Source organism: Triturus cristatus, chromosome 5_2 (genome assembly GCF_964204655.1).
Source record: "Triturus cristatus chromosome 5_2, aTriCri1.1, whole genome shotgun sequence".
NCBI classification, from domain to species: domain Eukaryota; kingdom Metazoa; phylum Chordata; class Amphibia; order Caudata; family Salamandridae; genus Triturus; species Triturus cristatus.
Genome location: NC_140588.1, coordinates 1,044,939,481 through 1,044,962,774, shown reverse-complemented (window position 1 = coordinate 1,044,962,774; position 23,294 = coordinate 1,044,939,481). Strand labels below are relative to the sequence as shown.

Genomic DNA, 23,294 nt, shown 5'->3' with positions numbered 1-23,294 from the left:
TCCTTGCTGCAACGCTTGAAGAACCTGTGCAAGGGTCAGCATCTTGAATTTCTCCTGTCTCAGGTAAAAGTTCAAGATTCTGAGATCCATTATAGGACGCAATCTGCCGTCCTTTTTGGGAATCAGGAAATAACGGGAGTAGCATCCCTGACCCCTTTCCTGCTCTGGAACCACCTCTATCGCACCCTTTTGAAGCAAGGCTAGAACTTCTTTCTGCAGGAGAAGCAGATGGCCTTCCGAGCAATAACCTTGGCAAGGAGGGTAAGGGGGAGGAAACTTCCGAAAGGGAAGGGCGTACCCAGTCTCCACGAGGTTCAAAACCCAAAGGTCCGTTGTAACCGATTTCCAACCCCGTAGAAAGTAGGACACCCGACCCCCCACAGGCCTTACATGATCCAGGATGGGGGATCTAGGGCTGCTTCCCTGAGGCCTCATTGGGAACAGAGGAGGAGGAAGAAGAGGGGTTGCGTCCAGAACCTCTCCGACCCCTTTGCCTCCCTCTATAGGACTTATAGAGGGGATTCTGCTGCTGCTGCTGCTGGGGCTGCCGGTAAGAGCGAAAAGACGATAGCCCAAAGCCCCTAAATTTTCGAAAGGTCGAACCCTTTGCCGGTACTTGCAGGCCCAAGGATTTTGCAGTCAATCGGCTGACCTTAAAACGCTGAAGGGCAGAGTCCGCTTTCTCCCCAAACAGCTTCTGACCATCAAATGGAAGATCGACCAGCGTAGCTTGAACATCCGCTGAGAAACCAGAGTTACGGAGCCAAGCCTACCTTCTCACAGCAACAGAAGACCTCATGATCCTTGCCACGGAGTCCGCAGTATCCAACCCTGACTGGATAACTTGCCTGGCAGCCGCCTGAGTGTCCGCTACAACCTCCATGAAGGATGACTTATCCCCTTCAGGCAACTTAGGAGCCAAGGACTTAATGGAATCCATTAGAGCGTGCACGTAACGCCCCAGCAGGCATGTAGCATTAGTCGATTTTAACGCCATGCTTCCTGTCGAAAAGGTCTTTTTGGCTGCCTGATCAGCCTTTTTAGACTCCCTGTCAGCTGGAGACTGAGGAAAGGCACCGGAAGCATGCTTGGAGCATGAAGCCTGCACAACCAAACTGTCCGGGGACGGATGAGTGGATAAAAAGTCAGGATCCCCTGGTGCAACCTTGTACCTTCTTGCCACCTGTCTACACACTGCAGGAGAAGAAAGGGGCTTCTTCCATACCTCTAATACCGGCTCCAATATGGCCTCATTGAAAGGCAACAAGGGCTCTGATGTCGAAGTCGGAGAATGTAACACTTCTGTGAGCAGGTTGGATTTGTACTCTACAGAAGGCAGCTGTAAATCCAGAAGCTCCGCTGCTTTCTTTATCACCACGTGATAGGGAGCCAACTCATGAGGTGTAGAAGACCTGGCAGATGTATGTTCCCACTCTGGGGTCGTATCCAGCCCACTGGCTTCCTCAATGCCCTCGAATTCGTCCGAAGAAGAATCAACCTCACCTTCTTCCACCTCTCGATATCTTCTTTCCTCCAACACCCTCTGGGCTTCCCTCCTCGACCGGATTCGGGGAACCGACGTCGGCGACGTCGGAGGAACCAGAGGAACCGGCGTCGACGGCGCCAGACACGGCGCAGATGGAGTCAGCCTCGACGTCGATTGAGTCGGCTTCGGCGTCGATGGAGCCAGTCTCGGAGTCGAAGGAGGCTCCGAAGCCTGCCGAACCTTCCGAGGTCGAATCGGATCCCCAGACGGCACCGGAAACTGCCATGAAGGCGCCATCGGCATAAAGGGCATAAAGGGGGCCTGAGCAAACTGCTGTGGCACCCCCATTGTAAAGGCCATCGGACCCACGGGACCAGCTGGTGCTCCGGATGGGTAGGCCGCCCTATTAAAAATGCCATACATAGCATTTAAGAAATTTGCCGAATCCGTACCTGGGGCCGGGAACTGAGGCAAAGGAACCTCTTGTGGGGCCTCCGGCACCGGCTCCGCAATATCCTCCACTGGAGCCTCAGAATCTTCAGGTACCGGAACCGACTCTTCCTGCTCCTCATGCATAGAAGCATCCGACTCCACACGAACCGGAGTCGACGTCTTAGACAGAGCCGAAGACCTCGTCGGAGACTGATTCGGAGTCTGCTTCCTCGAAGGAGAACCTTCCGGAGACCTTGAAGGTGAAGGAGACAAACCTTTGCTCCGACGTCGATGAGACTAAGCCGACCTCGACCTCGATTTCTTGGACTTCGAGGATCGACGTCTAGAATGTTTACTTTTTTTATGGTGTTTCTTCGACCTCGACGACCTCGAAGTCGATGACTCTCTCTTCGATCTCTCCTTCTTCCTCCCTCTTTTTTTCTCACCAATCTTCTTCATGAAGAGCTTGGTCTTCCTTTCCTCGAGTGCCTTCGGGTTCATGCTTTTACAGCATCCGCACTCCTCCATATCATGTTCCGAGGAGAGGCACCATAAACAATTCTGGTGAGGATCCGTTATCGACATCAGGCCTCCACACTCACTACAGGGCTTAAAGCCCGACTTCCTAGTCGAAGACATAGTCGAATAAACAGAGATACACGACCAAACTACAAAGTAGCACTGGAGAAAAACCGTTGCGCGTCGAAGGCGCGGAAAAAAGGGAACTGACGTCATCACGCCGACGTGGGCTTCTTATGGCTCCGGTGACGTCGATCGGAATCGCGAGCGGAGCCGGTGTATTATGACGTCGCCCACGTCGACGTGGAATGCTGGGGAAGGGTAAGTTACTTACCTGTAATCCTAGTTCTCTTCCAGGGGTATCCTCATCAAAGTCATAAGCACTGAATATTCCCGCCCATGTGCGGGGACCCCGGAAATAATAAAATTATATATGTAAAAAACATACATATATACAGCTCTGTATATGTATAAACATATATCATTTTTTCCAAGCAAATGCAGCTCCCATAAAAGGCTAGGCAATGTAAATATACACATCCAATAACACATATATATATATATATATATATATATATATAAAGGTATAACAATACACCTGAATCTCTTTTTTTTTTTTTTTTAATGAGGTAAACACTCATGAGAATGCAAAAAATAAAGAGAACAAACTGTGGAAAAACACAGATGTACAACACATTGCCAGCCTGCAGGCTGCATTGCAATATAATACCATAGAGACTAAAAAGCCCTGTACAGGTAAAAACTGGCACCGTGCCTTTAAGGCAGCCCTGACTTCCATATCCCATCATGCCTCAGGGGTGACAGTTAGGTCAGTTGTTCTTTGCGGGACCGTAGTCCTAAACACAAAGATATATCCTTTCCATAATGAATAATACACTTCTTCTCATTTGCCTGGGGAGGTGGGTGGGTTGCTTATGACTTTGATGAGGATACCCCTGGAAGAGAACTAGGATTACAGGTAAGTAACTTACCCTTCTCTTCCAGGGGATCCTCATCAATAGTCATAAGCACTGAATAGAGTAGCAAGCTCCCCTTCCACCTGCAGGCAAATGAAACAAAGGTTGTATCACCCATGGATAAAGAGAATCATGAAAATGATTATGCATGGAACAGATTCCTCAAGGAGGCTTGTCCTACTTGAGTGTCTGCTCTGGTGTCCGAATCCAGACAATAGTGCCTGGTAAAAGTGTGGACAGATCTCCAAGTGGCTGCCTTGCAGATCTCGGAGAGTGGGACATTATTGAGAAAAGCCGCGGTAGCCGCTTTTCCTCTTGTCGAATGCGCTTTAGGGCGCGCCCCCAATGGTTTCTGAGCCAGTTGGTAGGCCAATGTAATACTTGAAACAATCCACCTAGCAATGGAACGTTTGGAAGCCGCAAAACCCATACGGACAACCCCATAGTTCACAAACAATTGATCAGATTTCCTGACATTCTTAGTCCTATCTAGGTAGAATTTTAGGACCCTTTTGACATCTAGAGAATGCAACGCCCTCTCTGCTGGAGAGGAGGGGTTGGGAAAAAAGGTTGGTAAGGAGATGGTTTGGTTTACATGAAACTCCGATACCACCTTGGGTAGGAACGAAGGATGAGTTCTCATCACCACCCTATTCAGATGAAAAATAGTGTAGGGCTCTTTAGAACAGAGGGCCTGTATCTCACTGACCCTCCGTGCTGAAGTGATGGCTATTAAAAATGCTGTCTTCCATGTGAGGTGCTGTAGGGTAGCCTTATGAATAGGCTCAAAAGGAGAACCCATGAGCTTCGACAGAACCAAGTTTAGCTCCCAGGAAGGAGAGGGAGGTCTAACAGGGGGATAGACTTTGAGTCCTTGCAAGAAATCCTTCACTACCTGCACTTTAAAAAATGACTGCTGTGAAGGCGAACGCCTGTATGCTGTTATGGCTGCTAGGTGAACCTTTATGGATGAAAATTTCAACCCTGCCCTCGCTAAATGTAGAAGATAGGGCAAAATTACATCCTCCTGGCATTTAGTGGGATCATAATGATGCTGAGCACACCATATATAAAACCTTTTCCACTTACAGAAGTAGGAGTGTCTTGTCGAAGGCCTCCTGGCTTCCTTCAGTATGGACATACACTCCTGGGGAAGGTTCAGATGGCCATACTGGAGGACTTCAGGAGCCATGCTGTTAAGCTCAGCGAGGGAAGGCTGGGATGGTAAATCTTCCCCCGCATCTTGGACAACAAGTCCGGCCTGCACGGCAGCCGCTTGTGGGGGCGGATCGACATGTGTAGGAGATCCGTGTACCACCACTGCCTCGGCCAGTCCGGTGCTATGAGGATGATCTTGGCAGATGAATTCTGCAACTTGGTCACCACCTTGGGGATTAGTGGGAGAGGCGGAAAAGCGTACACAAAGGTCATTGACCAATTGATCAAAAGGGCATTCCCTAGGGATCCTGGTCGATGGTATCTTGAGGCGAAGCCTCGGCATTTTGTGTTTTGCTCGTCCGCGAAGAGGTCCACTTGCGGACGTCCCCATTCCACGAAGATGTCTTCTAACACCTCGTCGTTGATTACCCAGTCCTCTGGCTCTTGAAAATGCCGACTGAGCAAGTCCGCTTGCACGTTGAGTTCTCCTGGTAGGTGCACCGCTTTCAATGAGATGTTCCTTGCTAGGATCCAGTGCCACAGGGACTGAGCTTCCAGCGAGAGCGTTCTGGATCGAGTACCCCCCTGCTTGTTCAGGTAGTACATTGTGGTGGTATTGTCCGTCTGCACTAGAATGGTACTCGTCGTTATCGCAGGTAGGAACGCTTTGAGGGCTAGGTGGACTGCCCTGAGCTCCAGCATGTTGATGTGGTACAACCGCTCGCTGCTGGACCACTGTCCCTGAGTTTGCAGGGACCCAAAATGCGCACCCCATCCCTGAAGGGATGCGTCGGTGATTAAGGTCTGAGTTGGGGGCTCTTGATGGAAGGGGATCCCCACTTGCAGATTCCTTGGCTTCAGCCACCACTTGACTGACTGTTTGGCTGCAGAGGAGAGGCAAACCTTTTCTTCCCATAGAGAGTTCCTTTGATCACATTTGTCCTCGAGATCTTGCTGGAGAGGACGCATCCTTAGCCTGGCATTGGGCACTAGGAAGATGCAGGATGCCATGGCCCCTAGCAGAGAAGAGATTTGCCTTGCCGACGACAGATTGTTGGTTATAATCTGCCTGCCTTTTAGCATAATGGATGACTGTCTTTCCTCCGAAGGAAACACTTTTCCTACTACGGAGTCTATAGTTGCGCCCAGGTAGTGGATCCTCTGTGTTGGTGAAAAATTGGACTTTTTGGCATTTACTCTGAGACCCAACTTGCAACATAAGCTCAGGCATAGCGACAGCTGTGACCGCACATTCTGTGGTGATGAGCCCTTTATTAGCCAGTCGTCTAGGTAGGGATAGACGAAGACTCCTGCGCGCCTCAGAGCAGCCGCTACTACTGCCACGCATTTTGTGAATACTCGAGGAGCTGACTTCAGGCCAAATGGGAGGACTTTGAACTGATAGTGAGAGTTGCCTACCACAAACCTGAGAAATTTTCGATGATTCCTTAGGATGGGAATATGGAAATATGCATCCTGAAGGTCCAGTGAACACATCCAATCGCCCCTCCGGAGAAGAGGATATATTTGGTGGAGCGCCAGCATGCGAAATTTTTCCTTTCTTATGTGTTTGTTCAGTATCCGTAGGTCTAAAATGGGTCTAAACTCTACCTTCACACTCCTCTTTTGAATGAGAAAGTATCTGGAGTAAACTCCCTTTCCTCTTTGGTTTATGGGTACTTTCTCTATTGCAGATTTGAGTAAAAGCGTCGCTACCTCTTCTCTGAGCTGCTTTAGATGCTGGGATGAATTGACAGGAGGAATCGATGGGGGGTGACTTCTGAAACGAAGCGAGTACCCATGACGCAGTATATTCAGTACCCACTTGTCCTTTGTGATGGACTGCCACTCTGGAAGATGATGTGCAACACTTCCTCCCACCGGAGCGGTGGACAGCATCGGAGGAAGCGGCTTCTCATTGCTTCCCCGGAGCTTTGTTTCCAGCATTAGACTGCCTGTTATTACCCCGTCCCCTGGATGGCTTGCGGGACTGGTATTGCTTCTTTTGACCTTGCTGGTCCTGGTTCTTTTGCCAATGAGGGGTTTGAACCCTCTGTTGGTAACTGCGCCTGTCATTTCCCTTGCGGCGTCGAAACTCTTTTCTCTTTTCAAGCCCGACAGCTTTCATGGTCTCCAGCTCTGCCTTCATACGGGCCATTTCTTCGTCTGCATGGGACCCAAAAAGAGAACTACCGGAGAAAGGCAGATTTAATATTCTTGCCTGCGCTTCCGGTTTCAAGGCCGTCAATCTAAGCCAGGATGATCTTCTGGCTGTGACTCCGTGTGCATATTCATGCGCTGCCAGTGTTGCCCCGTCAGCCGCTGCACTTATGATCTGGTTAGAAACCAGACTTCCCTCATGCAAGATTTCTTCAAAGTCCCGTCTGTCCTCTGATGGAACTTTGTCAATGAACCTCTGAAGAGAGTCCCATAATGACCTATCATAGCGCCCCAGAAGCGCCGAGGCACTGGCCACCTTTAAGCTTGAGGATGCTGAGCCGCAAACTTTTCTCCCCCAGGAGTCTTGTGTCTTACTGTCCTTATCTGGTGGCACCGTTGAAGACCCAGCTACTGCATGTGTCTTCCTGGCAGCGGCGGTGATGACAGAGTCCGGTGGAGGATCTGATTTTAGGAATAGAGGATCCTCCTGAGCTGGACGGTACTTTTTTAGAATTCTCGGCGGCGCAGTTTTGGTGGTTGCTGGTGTGAGAAAAATATCCATTACTGGTTGCAACAAACCAGGGACTAATGGCAATAACGGGTGTGACACTGAGCGTTCATGAAGAGTTTCGAAGATTATGGATGAAGTGGTTTCCTGAACCGGCATAGGGATATTTAATTTTGTAGCTCCTCTACACAACACTTCCTGAAACGTAGAAATATCATCTACCGGAGATACCCTAGAGGGTGGCGTCTCCGAGAGTGTCGGTGAATAATCCCTTTTGGATGATCTGGAAGAAGGGGAGGTAGAAGGGGTTCTACGACGCCTTTTCTCTGATCTGGTCGACTGTCTTCTGCGGGAGGAAGACCAGGATCGCCTTCTTGGTGCTCGAGAGTGACCTCGGGATTCTCTTCCCCGAGATCTTGGTCTGATCGGTGTCGCTGGGAATTCCATGTCCCTTAATCTTGTTAGCGATGCCTTTATTGCGTTGGGCATAGCAGAGTCCTGAGGCATTTCCCTTACGGGACTTTGAGGTTCCGCATTGTCCTCCTCCTGCGAACTTTCTCTTGCAGGTACTGGAGATTGATGCACAAGCTCTGGCGATTCGGATCTTGAACCTGAGCCCTCTGATCCTGAAGGCGAGATCGATATGAGACGCGGTGACTCAGGAGTTGTATATATCAGTCTATGAGGAGATTTTCGCCTTGAGACTGGTCGAATCGTGAGGCGAATATGTGACACCTCCTGCGTACCCTCAGCAGAGGTCTGCCTCGACGGTGATAGGCCTATCACCGGAGATCTTTGACTCGAATCCTCGAGGCTCAGAGCTTCTTGTCTCGACGTCGAGATTGTCTTCGACGGAGGCTTTATGTACCTCTCCAAAGCCTTGGAGACCTGTGAGGACGGAGGCACCTGCCTCGACGTCGACTCCGACGGAGGCACCTGCCTCGACGTCGACTCCGACGGAGGCACCTGCCTCGACGTCGACTCCGACGGAGGCACCTGCCTCGACGTCGACTCCGACGGAGGCACCTGCCTCGACGTCGACTCCGACGGAGGCCTCTGCCTCGACGTCGACTCCGACGGAGGCCTCTGCCTCGACGTCGGTCTTGACGGAGGCGCTTGCCTCGACGTCGACTCCGACGGAGGCTCCTGCCTCGACGTCGGCCTTGACGGAGGCGTCTGCCTCGACGTCGTTCTTGACGGAGACTTCTGTCTCGACGTCGAATGCTCCGACGACGTCGAAAGCCTCTTCGCCGACGAACGATGTTTCCTCGACGGCGATCTTGATGGCGATCTTGGTCTCGACGTCGACTGCGGTGGAGATCGCCTACGTACTTCTTGCGACGTCGACTGATGTCTCGCCGACCTCGACGTCGAACGATGTCTTTCCTTCGACGACGAACGATATCTCTGTGCAGACGTCGATCGATCTTCTCTTGACGTCGACAGATGCTTTTTCGACGTTGAACTGTGGCGCCGAGTCCTCGACGCCGAGCCTTTAGACGCCGTCGACGTCGAACGCATCCGCTTCGACGCTGAATCTAAAGTCGACGATGATTTTCTCTTTGCAGCATGACTTCCCCTTGACTCCTCACCTCTCAGCGACGATCCCGCCGCTGGAGTCTTCGACGCCGAGCCCGACGTCGATGGGGAGCAAACAGGGACCAACTGCTTCGACGTCGACCGTTCTGCTAGGCCGTACAGCCTAATCCTCTCTCTCTCCTTTAAAGTCCTTTTGGAAAGGTCTTCACAATGTTGGCATGTTGCTGGAGAGTGAGAGTCCGGCAGACAGATAATACACACCTCATGTGTGTCTGAAGCAGCCTTCTTTTTTCCACAAGATGGACATGGAACAAATAAAGAAGGCATTTTTCTGACAAAATAGCAAAAAAAAAACCAGTCAGAAAAACACAGGATACTAACTTCCTCTCAGATGTTATAAGAAGAAGTCCAAAAAATCTTAAAGTTGTAATAATTCTTGACTAAAGAGTCAAAAATGAAGAGAGCTGAATTCCAGGGTCCTGACTGAAGGAGCCGGAAAGAACAACTAACCTAACTGTCACCCCTGAGGCATGATGGGATATGGAAGTCAGGGCTGCCTTAAAGGCACGGTGCCAGTTTTTACCTGTACAGGGCTTTTTAGTCTCTATGGTATTATATTGCAATGCAGCCTGCAGGCTGGCAATGTGTTGTACATCTGTGTTTTTCCACAGTTTGTTCTCTTTATTTTTTGCTTTCTCATGAGTGTTTACCTCATTAAAAAAAAAAAAAAAGATTCAGGTGTATTGTTATACCTATATATATATATATATATATATATATATATATATATATATATATATATATATATATATATATATATATATGTGTGTTATTGGATGTGTATATTTACATTGCCTAGCCTTTTATGGGAGCTGCATTTGCTTGGAAAAAATGATATATGTTTATACATATACAGAGCTGTATATATGTATGTTTTTTACATATATAATTTTATTATTTCCGGGGTCCCCGCACATGGGCGGGAATATTCAGTGCTTATGACTATTGATGAGGATCCCCTGGAAGAGAAGAAAAGTTCCGTGGAATGCTGGCGCAGGGGATATTCACAAGGTGAGGAATCCACTGGCAGATGTATCCATCAGAAAGTTAGAAACAGTGGTCTGTAGTCAGACTTTGGTGATACTCATTCCTGATGTTCCCTCTCAGAGGTCACAGTGCCAGAGGGAGTCCTTGACCATAAAACAGTCATTTTTGGTTTCTGAATATTAAGGGTCTAGCATTCCTGAAATGGATCACTTTAAAATTGTTTTTATTGCAGAGTAAAAGCTTCACTGAATAAAACAGTACTCAAGAACACAATGATCCATTTCTGAGATTCACAAGTATCCTTACTGGGTCAAAAATGTAGTGCAAGTGTGTGTGTGTGCGCACACAAAAATATTTCTGAATGTCTACCTGCAATTATACTTATGGGATGTATATTAACAGAGATAGGTGTATAGATCTTGCAGCTTGAAATGACACAAGTAGTGTTTCTTCTATGTTTGGCAATACACATCACAGCATAAATAGCCAATGGTGTATAGTGCGCTGTGTGAGAGCAAGCAATAACAGACTACAGGAGGTAGTCCATAAACCCTATAGAGCCCAGGGCCAATGTGTGTAACATACACCAATGTCTCTAAGGGTCTAAGTTAATGGTCACATTTTTGGTAGCACAATTAATTGCTAGGAGCACAAGGAAAAGAGGAAGCCAAAACATTCAATGTGACAACGTAAATTAAGTTTCGAAAATATATATTTTATATAGAAAACTTAGTATATTTGAACATGTATGAAAACAGCACTGCGTTACATTAAATGACAAGTAACCCGTGAGTTACTGTGCACAAGTGTACGTTAAATAGTGAATGACGCAAGCAACACATTAGGAGTATGCACAGCGTAAGAAGGGGCGCAACAAAAAATGGTAGGTGACAGTTTACATTGTAGAAATACCCAAACAAATGTTAATATATACCGGGGAATTCAAGATGGGTATCCTCGGAGAAATAGCGGCGTAATTATCGTTGTAGGAGTCGACGGCATTTCGGCCTGTAGGAATGTTTACTCCATCATCAGGACCAGGTTACATTTATTTTTATGACAGTGGCGTAGATCGATACGGGATGTCCCATTCATAGATGTGTTGGGTCAAGTAAAAGTTCAGGATAAGTCAGGACGCATCCATAGGTCTGGTGAATGAGAAGGCTACGTTGGGAGGTCTCTGGAAAGAAGTCCAGAGAAGGTCCGAAGGGTACTGCAACGATGAGCAGTGAGGAAGAAGCTGTGAAGTGCAGTCAGTGAGCGATTTCAAGGTTCGGGAATAGATCTGCTTTGTGTCGAGCGGCATTAGTCTGGTAAGAAACTGAGAGCAAGAAACTTTTTAATTTCAATCAAATTCTTTCAAAGTAGACCCGATATGTCAATTTTTCCCACAAAAGATAACACATGCACAGTAACAAGTATGGTAAACGCAAGACTGTCAGTAAACGTCTCTTGTAAACCAGATGGAAAAGGATATATTCACGAAATGGACTACAGAGAGCACCGTATTGCAGTATTGGAAGGGGAACGTGATTAATGAGACACTTCCCTGAATTTAAAAGGCAATTTACGTTTGCAGTGTTTGAAGCGTTCCGATCCAATAACCATCCATATAGGAACAAAACAAGGCTACTATGGAAAAAAGTCAATAAAATGGCGTGGGTTTTCCATACCCAGGGATAGGTTTCTGATGCATACTGTTGCCAATATACTGAGTTGTGTGCACTGGAATTTAGGGTGGAGGCGCATGCACAAACACGGGAATTTCCTTAGTTTACCAGATAGAAACAGGAGTATAAACCTCCTTATGAAGAAAAAAAAAATTGGAAAAAATAAGGCAGGCACAAGAGGGTAATTAGGTTGCCTTGAAGTGGTCGACTTCTGTGTAACATTTTATTAATTATGCAATACAAGTGGCCCATTTCTGGAAATCAAACAATTCTTAATTACCAGAAAAAAGTGGTTATGTTATGTTAATTGCACTTATAGAGCGCATGGCTGCCCCGGCAACAAGGCTTCCCAACGCTAAGTCTAGCAGAGCGAGAAAGCTAGTGAATGGAGAAAAGCCATGTCTTACTTAATCTCCTGAAGGCCCTATGGTCTTGCATGACGCGAGTAGCAAGAGAAATAGAATTCCAAAGGCTTGGAGCAAGTGCCCTGAACGAGCACCTTCATGCTCTTGTCCAGCGCACCCGCAGGACACGGGCCAGGTACAGGTCCATAGAGAGCAAAGCTCACGCCAGGACATACAAAGAGACCAACTGGCTCAAAATCTGCGGACCCAGACCGTACAGGATCTTGTGTGTCGTACACAAGGTCTGAAATTAGACTCTCTGCTCTATAGGAAGCCAGTGGAGCTGGCGTAGAAGATCTGAGGCATGGCAGTAATTCGGTAGTGCAAAAAGCGTGCAGGCAGCAGCGTTCTGTGCCCTCTGTAGTCTTTTGGTCACAGATATGTTGACGCCAAGTAACAACCCATTACAGTAGTCTAGCCGTGCCAGCACGGTGGATTAGACAATCATCTGCCAATGTAATCCTAAAAAATGAAAACTTCACCTTTTATTGCGAATTAGTTGCATTTTTTTCCATTCAACTTGTCCAGTTTTGAAAAGATGTTTTAAAAAGCCTCCATCAAGCAAAAATTAAGCTCTTTTTAGGTACAAGCTAAACGTAAATCACAAATATAAAACGTTAGTACTAATATACACATATACACACATATATAAAAAAGAAAATAACATAAAAGATCCCTGTTTAGATACGCAGAACAAAGTGGAGGGCATCACAGCATAGTCAAAGAGAGTTTAATATTGCACATTAGTAAGTGGAGAAAGGAAAATTCAAATAAACTAGGAACTGAGGGAGGCAAACAGGCTAGTGTAAGCTGGAGCACATTGACATTAGACTATGATAAAGGGGGGTTCTGTGCACCATATTTCTATATATATTATTTGTGTGCACAGGCACAATATGCGTATTACTGGTGCAACCCGCATGCCTTTAAACCTCATTTGGCGGTGCAAGATAGGGATGCGCACCCTATTCCTTTGCCCGGCATTCTCACACATTCGAGACGAGGCACACCACGACACAAAATTAACACCCTAGATACCACCATTGCCGTGGCAGGCTATCGGAAAATTGACAGCCAAACTCCCATCTATGCACCTGCGCTGCCGCTGGCTCATCATGCAGCACTCTCGGTGATGCAGGAAGAGGGCTTGATGCGATCATTAAGAGAGGTGGGCATTGATACCATGCATGACATCTATCCAAAAGGAAGCTTTATCACACAAGAGCTTCAGTATATCTCTACTCCAAAAATGCTTTTCAAATTCACTCTACACAGACTGAAGCTCGCCGTGAAAGCACGTTATCCCACGTTTCCAGTAGAACCTCCCACTCTGCACTCTCTGCAACTACTTTTAGTCACTCCCACAAACTGACTGGCACCCTTACTCCTAATGGTTCATTTTAAATACATCCACCAAGTAGATCACACTCCCCTAAAATTGCACAGGTTGGGCCTGCGTGACCCTAGTCAGTGTAGGCGATGTGGTAAGCAGGATGCTGACTTCTGGCACTTGGCCTGGGAGTGTATCCTGGTGCTCAGGTTTTGGAATACTGTTATCCAACATATACAATCCATGATCGGGTTCACTCTGCAGTGTTTACCACAAATATGCCTATTGAGTTACATACATCAGTTGAAGGGGGTCACTGATAAGCTTGTACATATTGCTCTGCTGATGGCAAAACAACGTGTAGTGCTTACTTGGGAAAGCACTTTAGCCCCACGTGTAGATCATTGGATCAAAGATTTGGTGTACTGCAGAGAGAATTTGGAACTGTATGCGGAAGAGCTCCCATCATCTTCTAAACCCAAAGACATTTGAGAACCTCTATGCCAATATCTAAGATCGCAAACTCCGGACAATGTAATTTATGAGGTGGAGTGATGTTAATTTATATGTCTTGTAGTCAAATATTGATGTAAATGTATATTATGTGATAACCAATTTTATGATTTACGAGCAAATTGAACAATCACATGTTTGTTATTTTGCTGTGGTGCCACCACCACATTGGGGGTGTCGTGTATCTTTGTATTCTTGAAAATGCAATAAACAAAGTTTTCAAAAAAATATATACTAGGAACTGAATACACCCTGGCACGAAGCAGATAACCTACCTTCTCAGATACATGGTCTCCTCCTCTTCTGTGTTGCAAAATTTGTGAGCGTGTTTGGCAGCGTCGATCACACGTGCTCGGTCCCGAGGCCTCATGGGGAGTTTCTCCAACTGGCAATCTGTAAACACAACAAGACTATGTTTGAAACATTTTCATGCTTCACCTGCTCAGGAGTCCACATCACTGTTTCTAGAACTCACACTTTGGCTAACCACTGAGGTGGGCCAACACGTGTATTGCTGAAAAGAACTTTGAAAAGCTATCTAAGGAACAAAGCGGCCATGGTTCCAGGATGGAAGCTCCTACATTGGTAGGTCTGACAAGGGTCCCATGACAGATCAATAGTACAGGTTTCTTGCCACCTTTTGCTTTCTCTTTCAGTGGCAGACATCTAAGCTGCTTCTTTTCTAACACTACACTTGACAGATCAGCAAATTAAATCTGTGGACCAACCTGCAGCCTGTCAACTACTGTGTTTGCCAGTTCTTCCTATCAGGGACTCCCGTTAGAGACTCAGATTGGAGTCTGAGCTGGCTTCTTGCATTGGCTGGCTGTTAGGCTCCAACAAGCAACAAACACATTTTATGCCCAAGATAATGTAAGGAGAAGCAAAAGGAAGCACCTCGGGCGATATTTTGTGTGCCACCTTGGTGTTTCTGGGCACGAGGCAGATCCATCTGCTGCCTCTCCAATCGCCCGTCCACCATACATCCAAGCAAGAGAACAATGGTACTGGAACATTCACACAAAACCAATGCATGACAAGGCAACATCACCAGAGATGAACTAATGACCACTTAACCGAGCCTTTTAAACAGATTTGGTCACTACTAAAATATGATATTCAAAGATATTGTATTATATCAATGATATAGAGAAGGAGTCTATGGGAAGGATTGCGGTCCTTTCCCCATAGCATACATTTCCAAATAGCAGTGTAATGAACCCATTAAGATGCCATTAGAACGTGCAATCCAAAAAAATAAAAACGGAATAATTTGCGGATACCCACTTTTTATAGCTGTTGGGAGTTGGGTGTACAAGGAAGTACCACGCAACAGTGATGCATCAAGACATGCCTGCACACATGCCCAGGAAATCTCATGCATACCTTAAAACACACTGCTATGGACCCAATTTCCTCTAACACCACAAAATATTTAATGTATCCGAGGCTCAAACTGCAAATTCTTTAAAGAGCTCAACATGATTCTGGGTTTCCCACTTGTCACTCACACCCGTAATATCCAAAGAATGCAACCGCAACACTAACAAACATGAAAAGATTTCCCTGAATAATTCTTAAGCCGTGCCCAAACTGACCCACACTCCCAACCAACCCACGCTCTCTTAATGAAAATAAATCGGCTTTCGTTGTTGCAACCTTTATTTCGAACTTTGGGCCCATTCGCTCATCTTTGCAGGACAGTGACCTAGTCTACTTATCCATCACAGTACCCCCTACTGGCATGCCTAATACCAAACTTAGTAAGCAAAATTCAGACTTTTATATAGCTCACTTGCATCAGACATGCCTAGCCCACCTGCCATAGAATTATTGAAATCCTCTAATATTACTATATAATCAACATTCAACACCTTTCCCCCATTCCTACCTCCCTGTAAACCACGCAATTGCACACCGAGAAACACAACATAAACTCACCTCTTCAGTTAGCATAAAGCAGCACCACTACCCCCTTATCAATAAGCAAATTATCACTTTCTGACCTCAAAAGACCCTCCCCCAGACCAACAGTATTCACTCAAACCATTCACTCCCCACTGGCACACATGCAAACATCTTCAAAACATTGGTTGTTGCCCATCTACCCTAGCATAAAATGCCAATGGCAGACCCAATCACTCCATCCAACTACCATCAAGTCTCACCCTTCCACAAATCCCATAAACTCTGCAACAACTAGTTCTAAGCCTACTTACACACTCCCCCCTCCACCGAAGCAAAACTAGATCCATTCCTATTGACATTCCATAGTCTTTTTTAACAAGACTGCACTTGTTAATGTTTATCATTATGGGTTATCACAACCTTTTCTCCTCCATCTTCGGTCCCCTAAAAAAACTCCACAGCCATTAGCATAACTAACAAGGCAAAACTGTTACTAATGCTTTCCTCCATGGGCAGCGCCAACACAGCCTTTCCCTGTACTCCTGACTCACCTCTCCTGCTCTTCCTACTTGCACCCATTTAAACTATCACACACTTTCTGGTGGGAGAAATGCGAGGTCCTGTGTTCAGTACAGTCACCTTGTTACTTAACCCCACCTAGCTTTGAGACATTGACATAACCTAACTGCAAATCACAACCAGATTCTCGTCTACTTGGACTTTCTCATCATGAAACATCAAGGACTGGTTCATAGCCATCCATCATCTCATGCGCAGCACTGCAAAAAGACTCTACTTAACCTCAAACCAAAACAAACAAATGCTAGCCGCTTCTCTGCCCTTTCTTGGCCTGCAAGACCCCCTCAGCCTCTGTCCCGAAGATAACCTTTCAAATACACAATAGAATGTTTCATCCACACTCAGAAGGCTACTGATGCTTACAACTTTATACACAAAATGTGGCCACACCTCATGCCAATGAAGCGTGAACCGCAATAACTGCACAGTCCTTGGGAAGTATCATTTGCATTACTCTTTCTCAATACCACTATGAGTCACTCGACAGTTCTTCACTTCACCACATGAAACCATATTCAACATCCCTTGTTCGATCTTCATCTATCAACACCAACACCAGGCAGGTAGTCTCTCAGTACAAAACAGGCCCTTGTTTAAACCTCTGACTGGCCTTAACAGTGGCCCATGAGTCGTGATTACATCTTCATAAACATAAGAAATCTCCTCCCAAACACACCTAAAGCACACCTATGTGCAGAGTCCCTCATCAGAATGTTCAGCCTCCTGACATACTGCTTTCCCAGCATTTAAAAGGGCTCTCAAGGTTTTCCTCACATCTAGACAAAAGTCATTTACAGTGATCACCTGGCATCTCCACAAATTCATGTCTCTACCACATTATATAGACTCTATTCCGGTGACGAAGGCTACACTGGATGATAAAGGTCCTGAAGCAGAGTTATAGATCTGAGCTGCATGCAAGGGGCTATAACTAGGGGGGAATGTCTTTAACAACCAGTATAGCCAGAGGTAGAAGGGCTATAAAGTTATTAGAACAGTCCTCCCACAGAAACAGAAAGAAACATTGGAATATTGGAGCTGGAGGCGTATACCAGCCATTATTAGCCCTGAGCCATTTCATTGTCTTCAATAGAGCACTAAACATTCTAATCTAGCCGTATAGCCCTTAGTGCCGGCTATACCAGCAATTAAAGGCCCGCTCCAGCGTTAAAGGCCCAAGCAAGGGAGCAGACTTTTAATGGCCGGTACAGCCCGCTACAAAGGGCTATAAGGCTATTAGAACATTCCGCCCCTGGAGGGTGGAATGTTATAATTTGTAAATCAAAGACCTCACGGAACCTGAGGGGGGTTTAAATCCCCTCGGGCTCCGTGAGGCCTTTGTTAACAGCTGTTGCTGAGAAAGGAAAACATTGGAATGTGGATGCTCCGGGCTTCTGCCAGCCATTAGAAGCCAGGAGCATTAGATTGTCTTTAATGGAGGCTCAACATTCCAATATTCTAATAAACATTGTCATTAATTTCTGAAACCGTCGTGGACACCCACTTCTCCTCACATTCACCTCAATGTAGAACAACTGCTTTTAAATTAACCTTGTGAAATCAAAAGTAATCTTCAGAGTACAATTGTCCGTATGGATCCAACTAGCCTAATATCAACCCACAAACTGGACAGACCTCGAAGATCTTTTGTCAACATCCAACTGAGATAGCAGAATATTTTGGATTCCACATAATCTCCTCCCTCACATCTATTGGTCTTATCTTTCCCACCTTAACATCCATGCTTCGCTTTTCCTTTAACAACTCTCCTATGCATCTACCCGTTATCAAAGGGGGATATCTTATCAAATCGACCACAGAATCAGTCAGAACTTGCTATCGCCGACTCCATATTAGGCTTCCCTTTCAACAAATGTAAAATGCAGCCTCTTGTCCAGTCATCAAAAAGCAGATTTTGGTGCTTATGGTGTCAAGAAGAATTCAATGTAGCTCATTGTGCTCCAGTATTTCAATGTCATCAGCCTTTGCTTCTTAAGTTATGGAAGCTTTTCAATATTTTATTCCAGTCCGCGTGTCTGCGATGTTGAAAAAAAAGGAAAGATGGGGGTCAATTACAATTTTGGAAAATAATTATAAGGAGTACATGAAAGCAAACCATGAAATATAGCCCCTCACTGAGTCGGATTCAAACACAGAAGAAGAGAATAATGGAATATGATGGCCAAAAGAGAGAGAGAAGGAGGTGGAGAGCTGAGATACACAGCTCACGGAGGTCGCTCAAGCAGACGAATCGCTGCACTTACTGGTGTCTCAGCCAACAGAAAGTAGAGACAAAAAGTCTGAACTTTCTGGCATGCTGCTTTAATACAGCGGTTCTTAAACCTGTGACACGGAGACCCCTGGGGGTTTATTGCACCCATCTACTCAAGGAATCCGTAAATGAAAAAATATCAATAGATTAAAAAAGGGTACATAAATGAAGAAGCAATATGTAAAACTGAACGTTGTAAATGTGAGGCAATATGGAGGGTAAAAATTAGGTTGGTGTCCTGAGACTGATTTGCGGGACCTGTGCAAAGACATCAAATAGAATACGCTGTGGAAGATGGGTGGCTTAACTTGAATTTGTTAAAACCCAAAGCTTCCCACCAAAAAGTTCCTTTTTAATATTGCTTTGCGGATTAAATAAACTATTTCATCATCTGTGTATGTGCTTGGTTGATGAATGCTCGTTTCTGTATTTTGTGCATTGTTTTTGAAGTTCCAAATCTACATTGCTTAAGCTGGGCTTCCAGTAGTGACTTAGTGGGGGTCCCCGGATTCCAGTCATGGTTGAGGGGGGGCCCACAGCCGTGAAAAGGTTAAGAACCACCGCTTTAATTCTATGGCTCAGTCATTTATCCTTGCAGTGTGTTTCTGTTGAAGGACGATTTCTGCCACTGGTTACAGAAACGTGAGAAAAGTAACAGAACTCATTCAAGGAAAACATTTTAAGCTTTGAGCAGTTGATGCACAAGGATATCATACTGGTTAGAAGGCACATGGGGAGGGGACAGGATTCAGCACACTAGCAGGCAGGGAAGGGGACAAAGAGAGCCACGGTGTTAATTATAAACAAACGAATGGGTGAAAGAGGAGCTGCATAAAATGCCAAGAGGGCATGGGTGCTGTACCAACTACAGCACCCAGGAGTTCACTGAGGAAAGATTACATACATTTTCAGGCGCCAATTATCGTTTAGTGATAAGAGCAAGCATTGAGGCACAGGTGTAGATGAGAATGTAAATAAATAGTAGAAGTACTGAACGGGATACAGGCTTGCTAGCCTGCATCTCTGCACACTTTGTTGCCTCCTGCTGCGGTAGGACTCAGTCCCCCAGCCTGCTCTGCTTCTTTCTGAGGGAGAGGGAGGGGCCTCCCTCCAACAAGTACCACGGCCGCTTCACACAGGAGAAGCGGATAGAAGGGAGAAATGATATTCTACAACTGCCTCCAGAATCAACCCCGTTAGTGGCCATTCTGACTGGGGTCCCACCAGTTAAGCAGGGTACCTGGGAGTCCACAATAGATCTGATACATAAAATGGCCCACTGGCTGGACAATTTGTTAGTAAACGGTCGCCATTTATAACCTCATATTATCATGGCCAGAAAAGCGGGTTGGGTCGGATCCACTAGGAGAAAAGAAAGGGAGGGTGACTGTATTGTGGTTAATTTAACGCACGCGACACACACACAAAAGCCATGATTCACAGTTATTGTAGACAAGCCTCTAAAACCGGAATAAGATAGTCTCACTTCAGTGTTTTTTCTATCCTACAGGGGCACCGCGTCAAAGAATCCAGGGTATAAATGTTGGTCTCTAACCAGCAAGGTCAATACAATGCTCAAATATGAACTTAGCTATTCCCCTTGTAAATGGATGTGCTGCAATGGGGGATTTTGACAGTATTGATAGACAATTGGCCATAACAGAGGGTGGGAAAACGACAGGGTGCCCTCCATCATCTATGGAGGAATTAAATATTCCCTCAAAATCTGTCCCCACCAAACTGGTCCGTTGAACCTTAAATTTATATCTCGGAATATTGCAGGACTTGGGGCTAAAAAAAGATGAGGAGCCGTGGCTCGTAATAATATGGTCTTGTCATATCGTCACACAACATAAAACATGGCATACTTCCGACTCTTTTGTCTTGGATGGTTTTACTCTTTTTTACAAAGCTGCTTCCTCTAATATTGTAGGATGTGCTAAGGGAGGTCTGCTTACCCCGATATCACTTAAACTAGCTTGTACGATAAAGATGCTGTCCTGTCCCTCCCCCCCATTAGCAGTGGAACTAACTTTTTCCAACCAGCCTACGCTGTTGGTTATTAACTTTTATCATTCTTTCGGTGGAGAAAATGATTGAGAGCATATTGCTGCTCTTGAGGGTTTGTGTTTTTTAGCTTTATGGAGAGAAGAGTTGCTCTCACTTTGAGGTAATTTTAATGGGGAATTTTAATGTACATTGTCCTTTAGGCAGAGGTTCTTGGGATACCCTGGTCCGCTCTGTTTCAGAACATTCTCCCCAAGGTTGTCGGTTGGAGAGCTTACTTGCAATTAACAATCTACATTGTCTGAAACACACTGGTGAGACCGAGTCAGTTCCATCTTTTGTTGTCAGGAGTTGTTCTTTGACTATGAACTTTATCATGGTATTTGCTCCTCTGCTCCCCGAAATATTAAAAGTAAACCGCTCATGGAGTTGTTCTAGTGATCACAATCCGTTGATTTTAGAAATAATGGGGGAGCTGGTCTTCCATGGGGCTGAGAGAAAGAGCCTATCAAATAGGGATTTTAAAACAGATCAGGCCTGCAAAATCAGTTTGAGGAAGATAATGCCGGAAGCCTTTCTAGATAAGCTATATATGGAGGGTGCTGAAGATATTAATATGTGTCTTGATAACCATGCTGAGGACAATGCGGTAATAGGGGCTTTTGGTAGCCTTGGAAAGCAGATTGCAGAAAATCTAACTGCGAGAGGAAGGATAGGGGACCCTAAGGAGGAAAAATGGTTCGATGCAGACTGCTCTAAATCCCCTAAAGCGCTTAGGAGTGCTCTATAACATAAACCTAAGGATCAAGAAAAGATTAAGGCATGTAGGAAAGCCAATAAATTTGTGATAAATCAAAGGAAAAAGGAGATGCGGGAACAGGCATGGCACGACTAGGATCAGGCTAGTGTTCCGTCTAGCAGCTCAACATTCTGGAAAATTGTAAACGGTTCTTTTTTTCCTAGATCAACACGCCGTGAGAACAGATTGCGTCAACCCTGCTGATATATGGGTTAGCCACTTTGAGCAGATCTACAGAGGAGTGGATTTGTAAAAGAAAAAATTTCACCCCGTGGGAACCCAATAGAGAGTCACGTCTGTTAAGCTCTGGGGTAGCTGAGGTCCAGAAAGTCATCATGGATACATCCGGAGAAAAAGCCCCTGGGCCAGATGGGGTCCCTGCAGATCTTTATAAGGCTGACCCTCGGACATGGGCTAAAATTCTAGCCAGGGTCTTTAATGCAGCAACAATAGGTGGGCCAACCTCCCTCATGATCTACAGCGGTTATTTTTCCCGTTTTTAAAAAGGGCGCCAGGATGACCCTGCATGTTATCGCCCAATCTCATTATTAGATTCGGCCGTAAAAATCCATGGAGAAGGTGATTTTAGATCGCTTAACAATATGGCTAGACGTAAGTAATGTAATTTCAGAGCTGCAATATGGTTTTAGAAAATGTATGCAGACAGTGGACCAATGCATAATTCTAGTTATGATTATCGGCAAATACACACTCGCTAAAAAGGGACGTATGTGCTTGGCTTTCATGAACTTAACGTCTGCTTTCGATTGAAAGAATAGGTCCAAATTAAGGCCCCAACTACTACAAATTGGAATAGATCCCAATTTGGTGGCTCATCTGCACTGGTCCCACTTAAATTTGACTGCCTTAGCCAGATACAAAGAAAATGGTTCCCTCACAAAAACGTGGGAAGTTAAACATGGGGTGAGACAGGAATGCATCATGGCCCCTGTCATGTTTACCCTATATATTAACAATAGGGTAACAATATATGGCCCTGTCATCCGCTAGCAAAGACATCCCTAGAGCAGGTTCCAAACTCATTCCTGCTCTTATATGCAGATGATGCAGTTCTACTCGCAAGGACACCTATGGGGCTACAAAGACTTGTAAACACTTATTGATTTTATGGTTTCTCTCGACCTCTCCATTAACTTCTCAAAGTCCCATATAATGTTGTCAGGTAACACAAAGCGGGACAAGCGTACGCTTGTATGTAAAGGTGGAGAACTGACAAATGTTGCTACATTTCCTTATTGGGGCATTTATTTTTTTTTATGAAAATGGGTCATGGGTAGCTCAGCAAACACTAAAAAAACACCTTGTCTAGATCGGTAGGAGCAACTATGGATTTTGCAAGGAGACTGGGGAGCAAATCCTTACAGCTACTGAAGGTTAATAATGAGAAATGTATACCTATGGACACGTATGGCAGCGAGGTATGGGGCTATAAGGAGGCTGATGATTTGCAGGTGGCTGAAAATAAATACCTGTGGAATCTTTTATCTGTACCCCCCCAGCATCCCATCTATTATGGTGCATGAAGAACTAGGGAAGGTTTATATTTCTGATCGCATAGCAGTGGCCCCTTTAATATGGTGGTTAGAAATATGGTCTAGCCCCACTCTTACCATGAACTAATTTGTTTTAGAAGATTGCATGAGGATTGACAGGGCCACTGACGTTCCTTGGCTGGGTTACATCTCATGGCAGCTAGTGACTATAGGGCGCCCTGAGCTTTTTACACATCCCAAACCGATGCACCCTGGTGAGTTGAAAGTAATTAAAAAGGCAATTTCTAGCTAAGAGGATGTTGGAAAGGGAAAATAGTGAACGTAAAAAACGCACGATAAGACAATACTTAATTTTGAGTCCTGGGATACCAGAACAACCTTAATGGTCATATATTAAACATTTACACCACTGTTTTCTTTTAACCAGATTTAGGTTCAACTGTATTCATTGGCGTATTACAGTCCCCAAGAA

General features: G+C 45.6%; 1 protein-coding gene across 2 annotated transcripts in view; it reads right to left on the bottom strand.

Moving 5' to 3' along the window:
• LOC146829645 (STING ER exit protein) overlaps positions 1 to 23,294 on the bottom strand; it is a 115,452-nt gene that overhangs the window by 41,498 nt on the left and 50,660 nt on the right. For both annotated transcript variants that reach the window (XM_085608326.1, XM_085608327.1), the window contains exon 2: positions 14,019 to 14,136. In XM_085608326.1, coding sequence (XP_085464452.1) covers positions 14,019 to 14,136 — 118 coding nt within the window. The remainder of the gene's footprint in view (positions 1 to 14,018; positions 14,137 to 23,294) is intronic.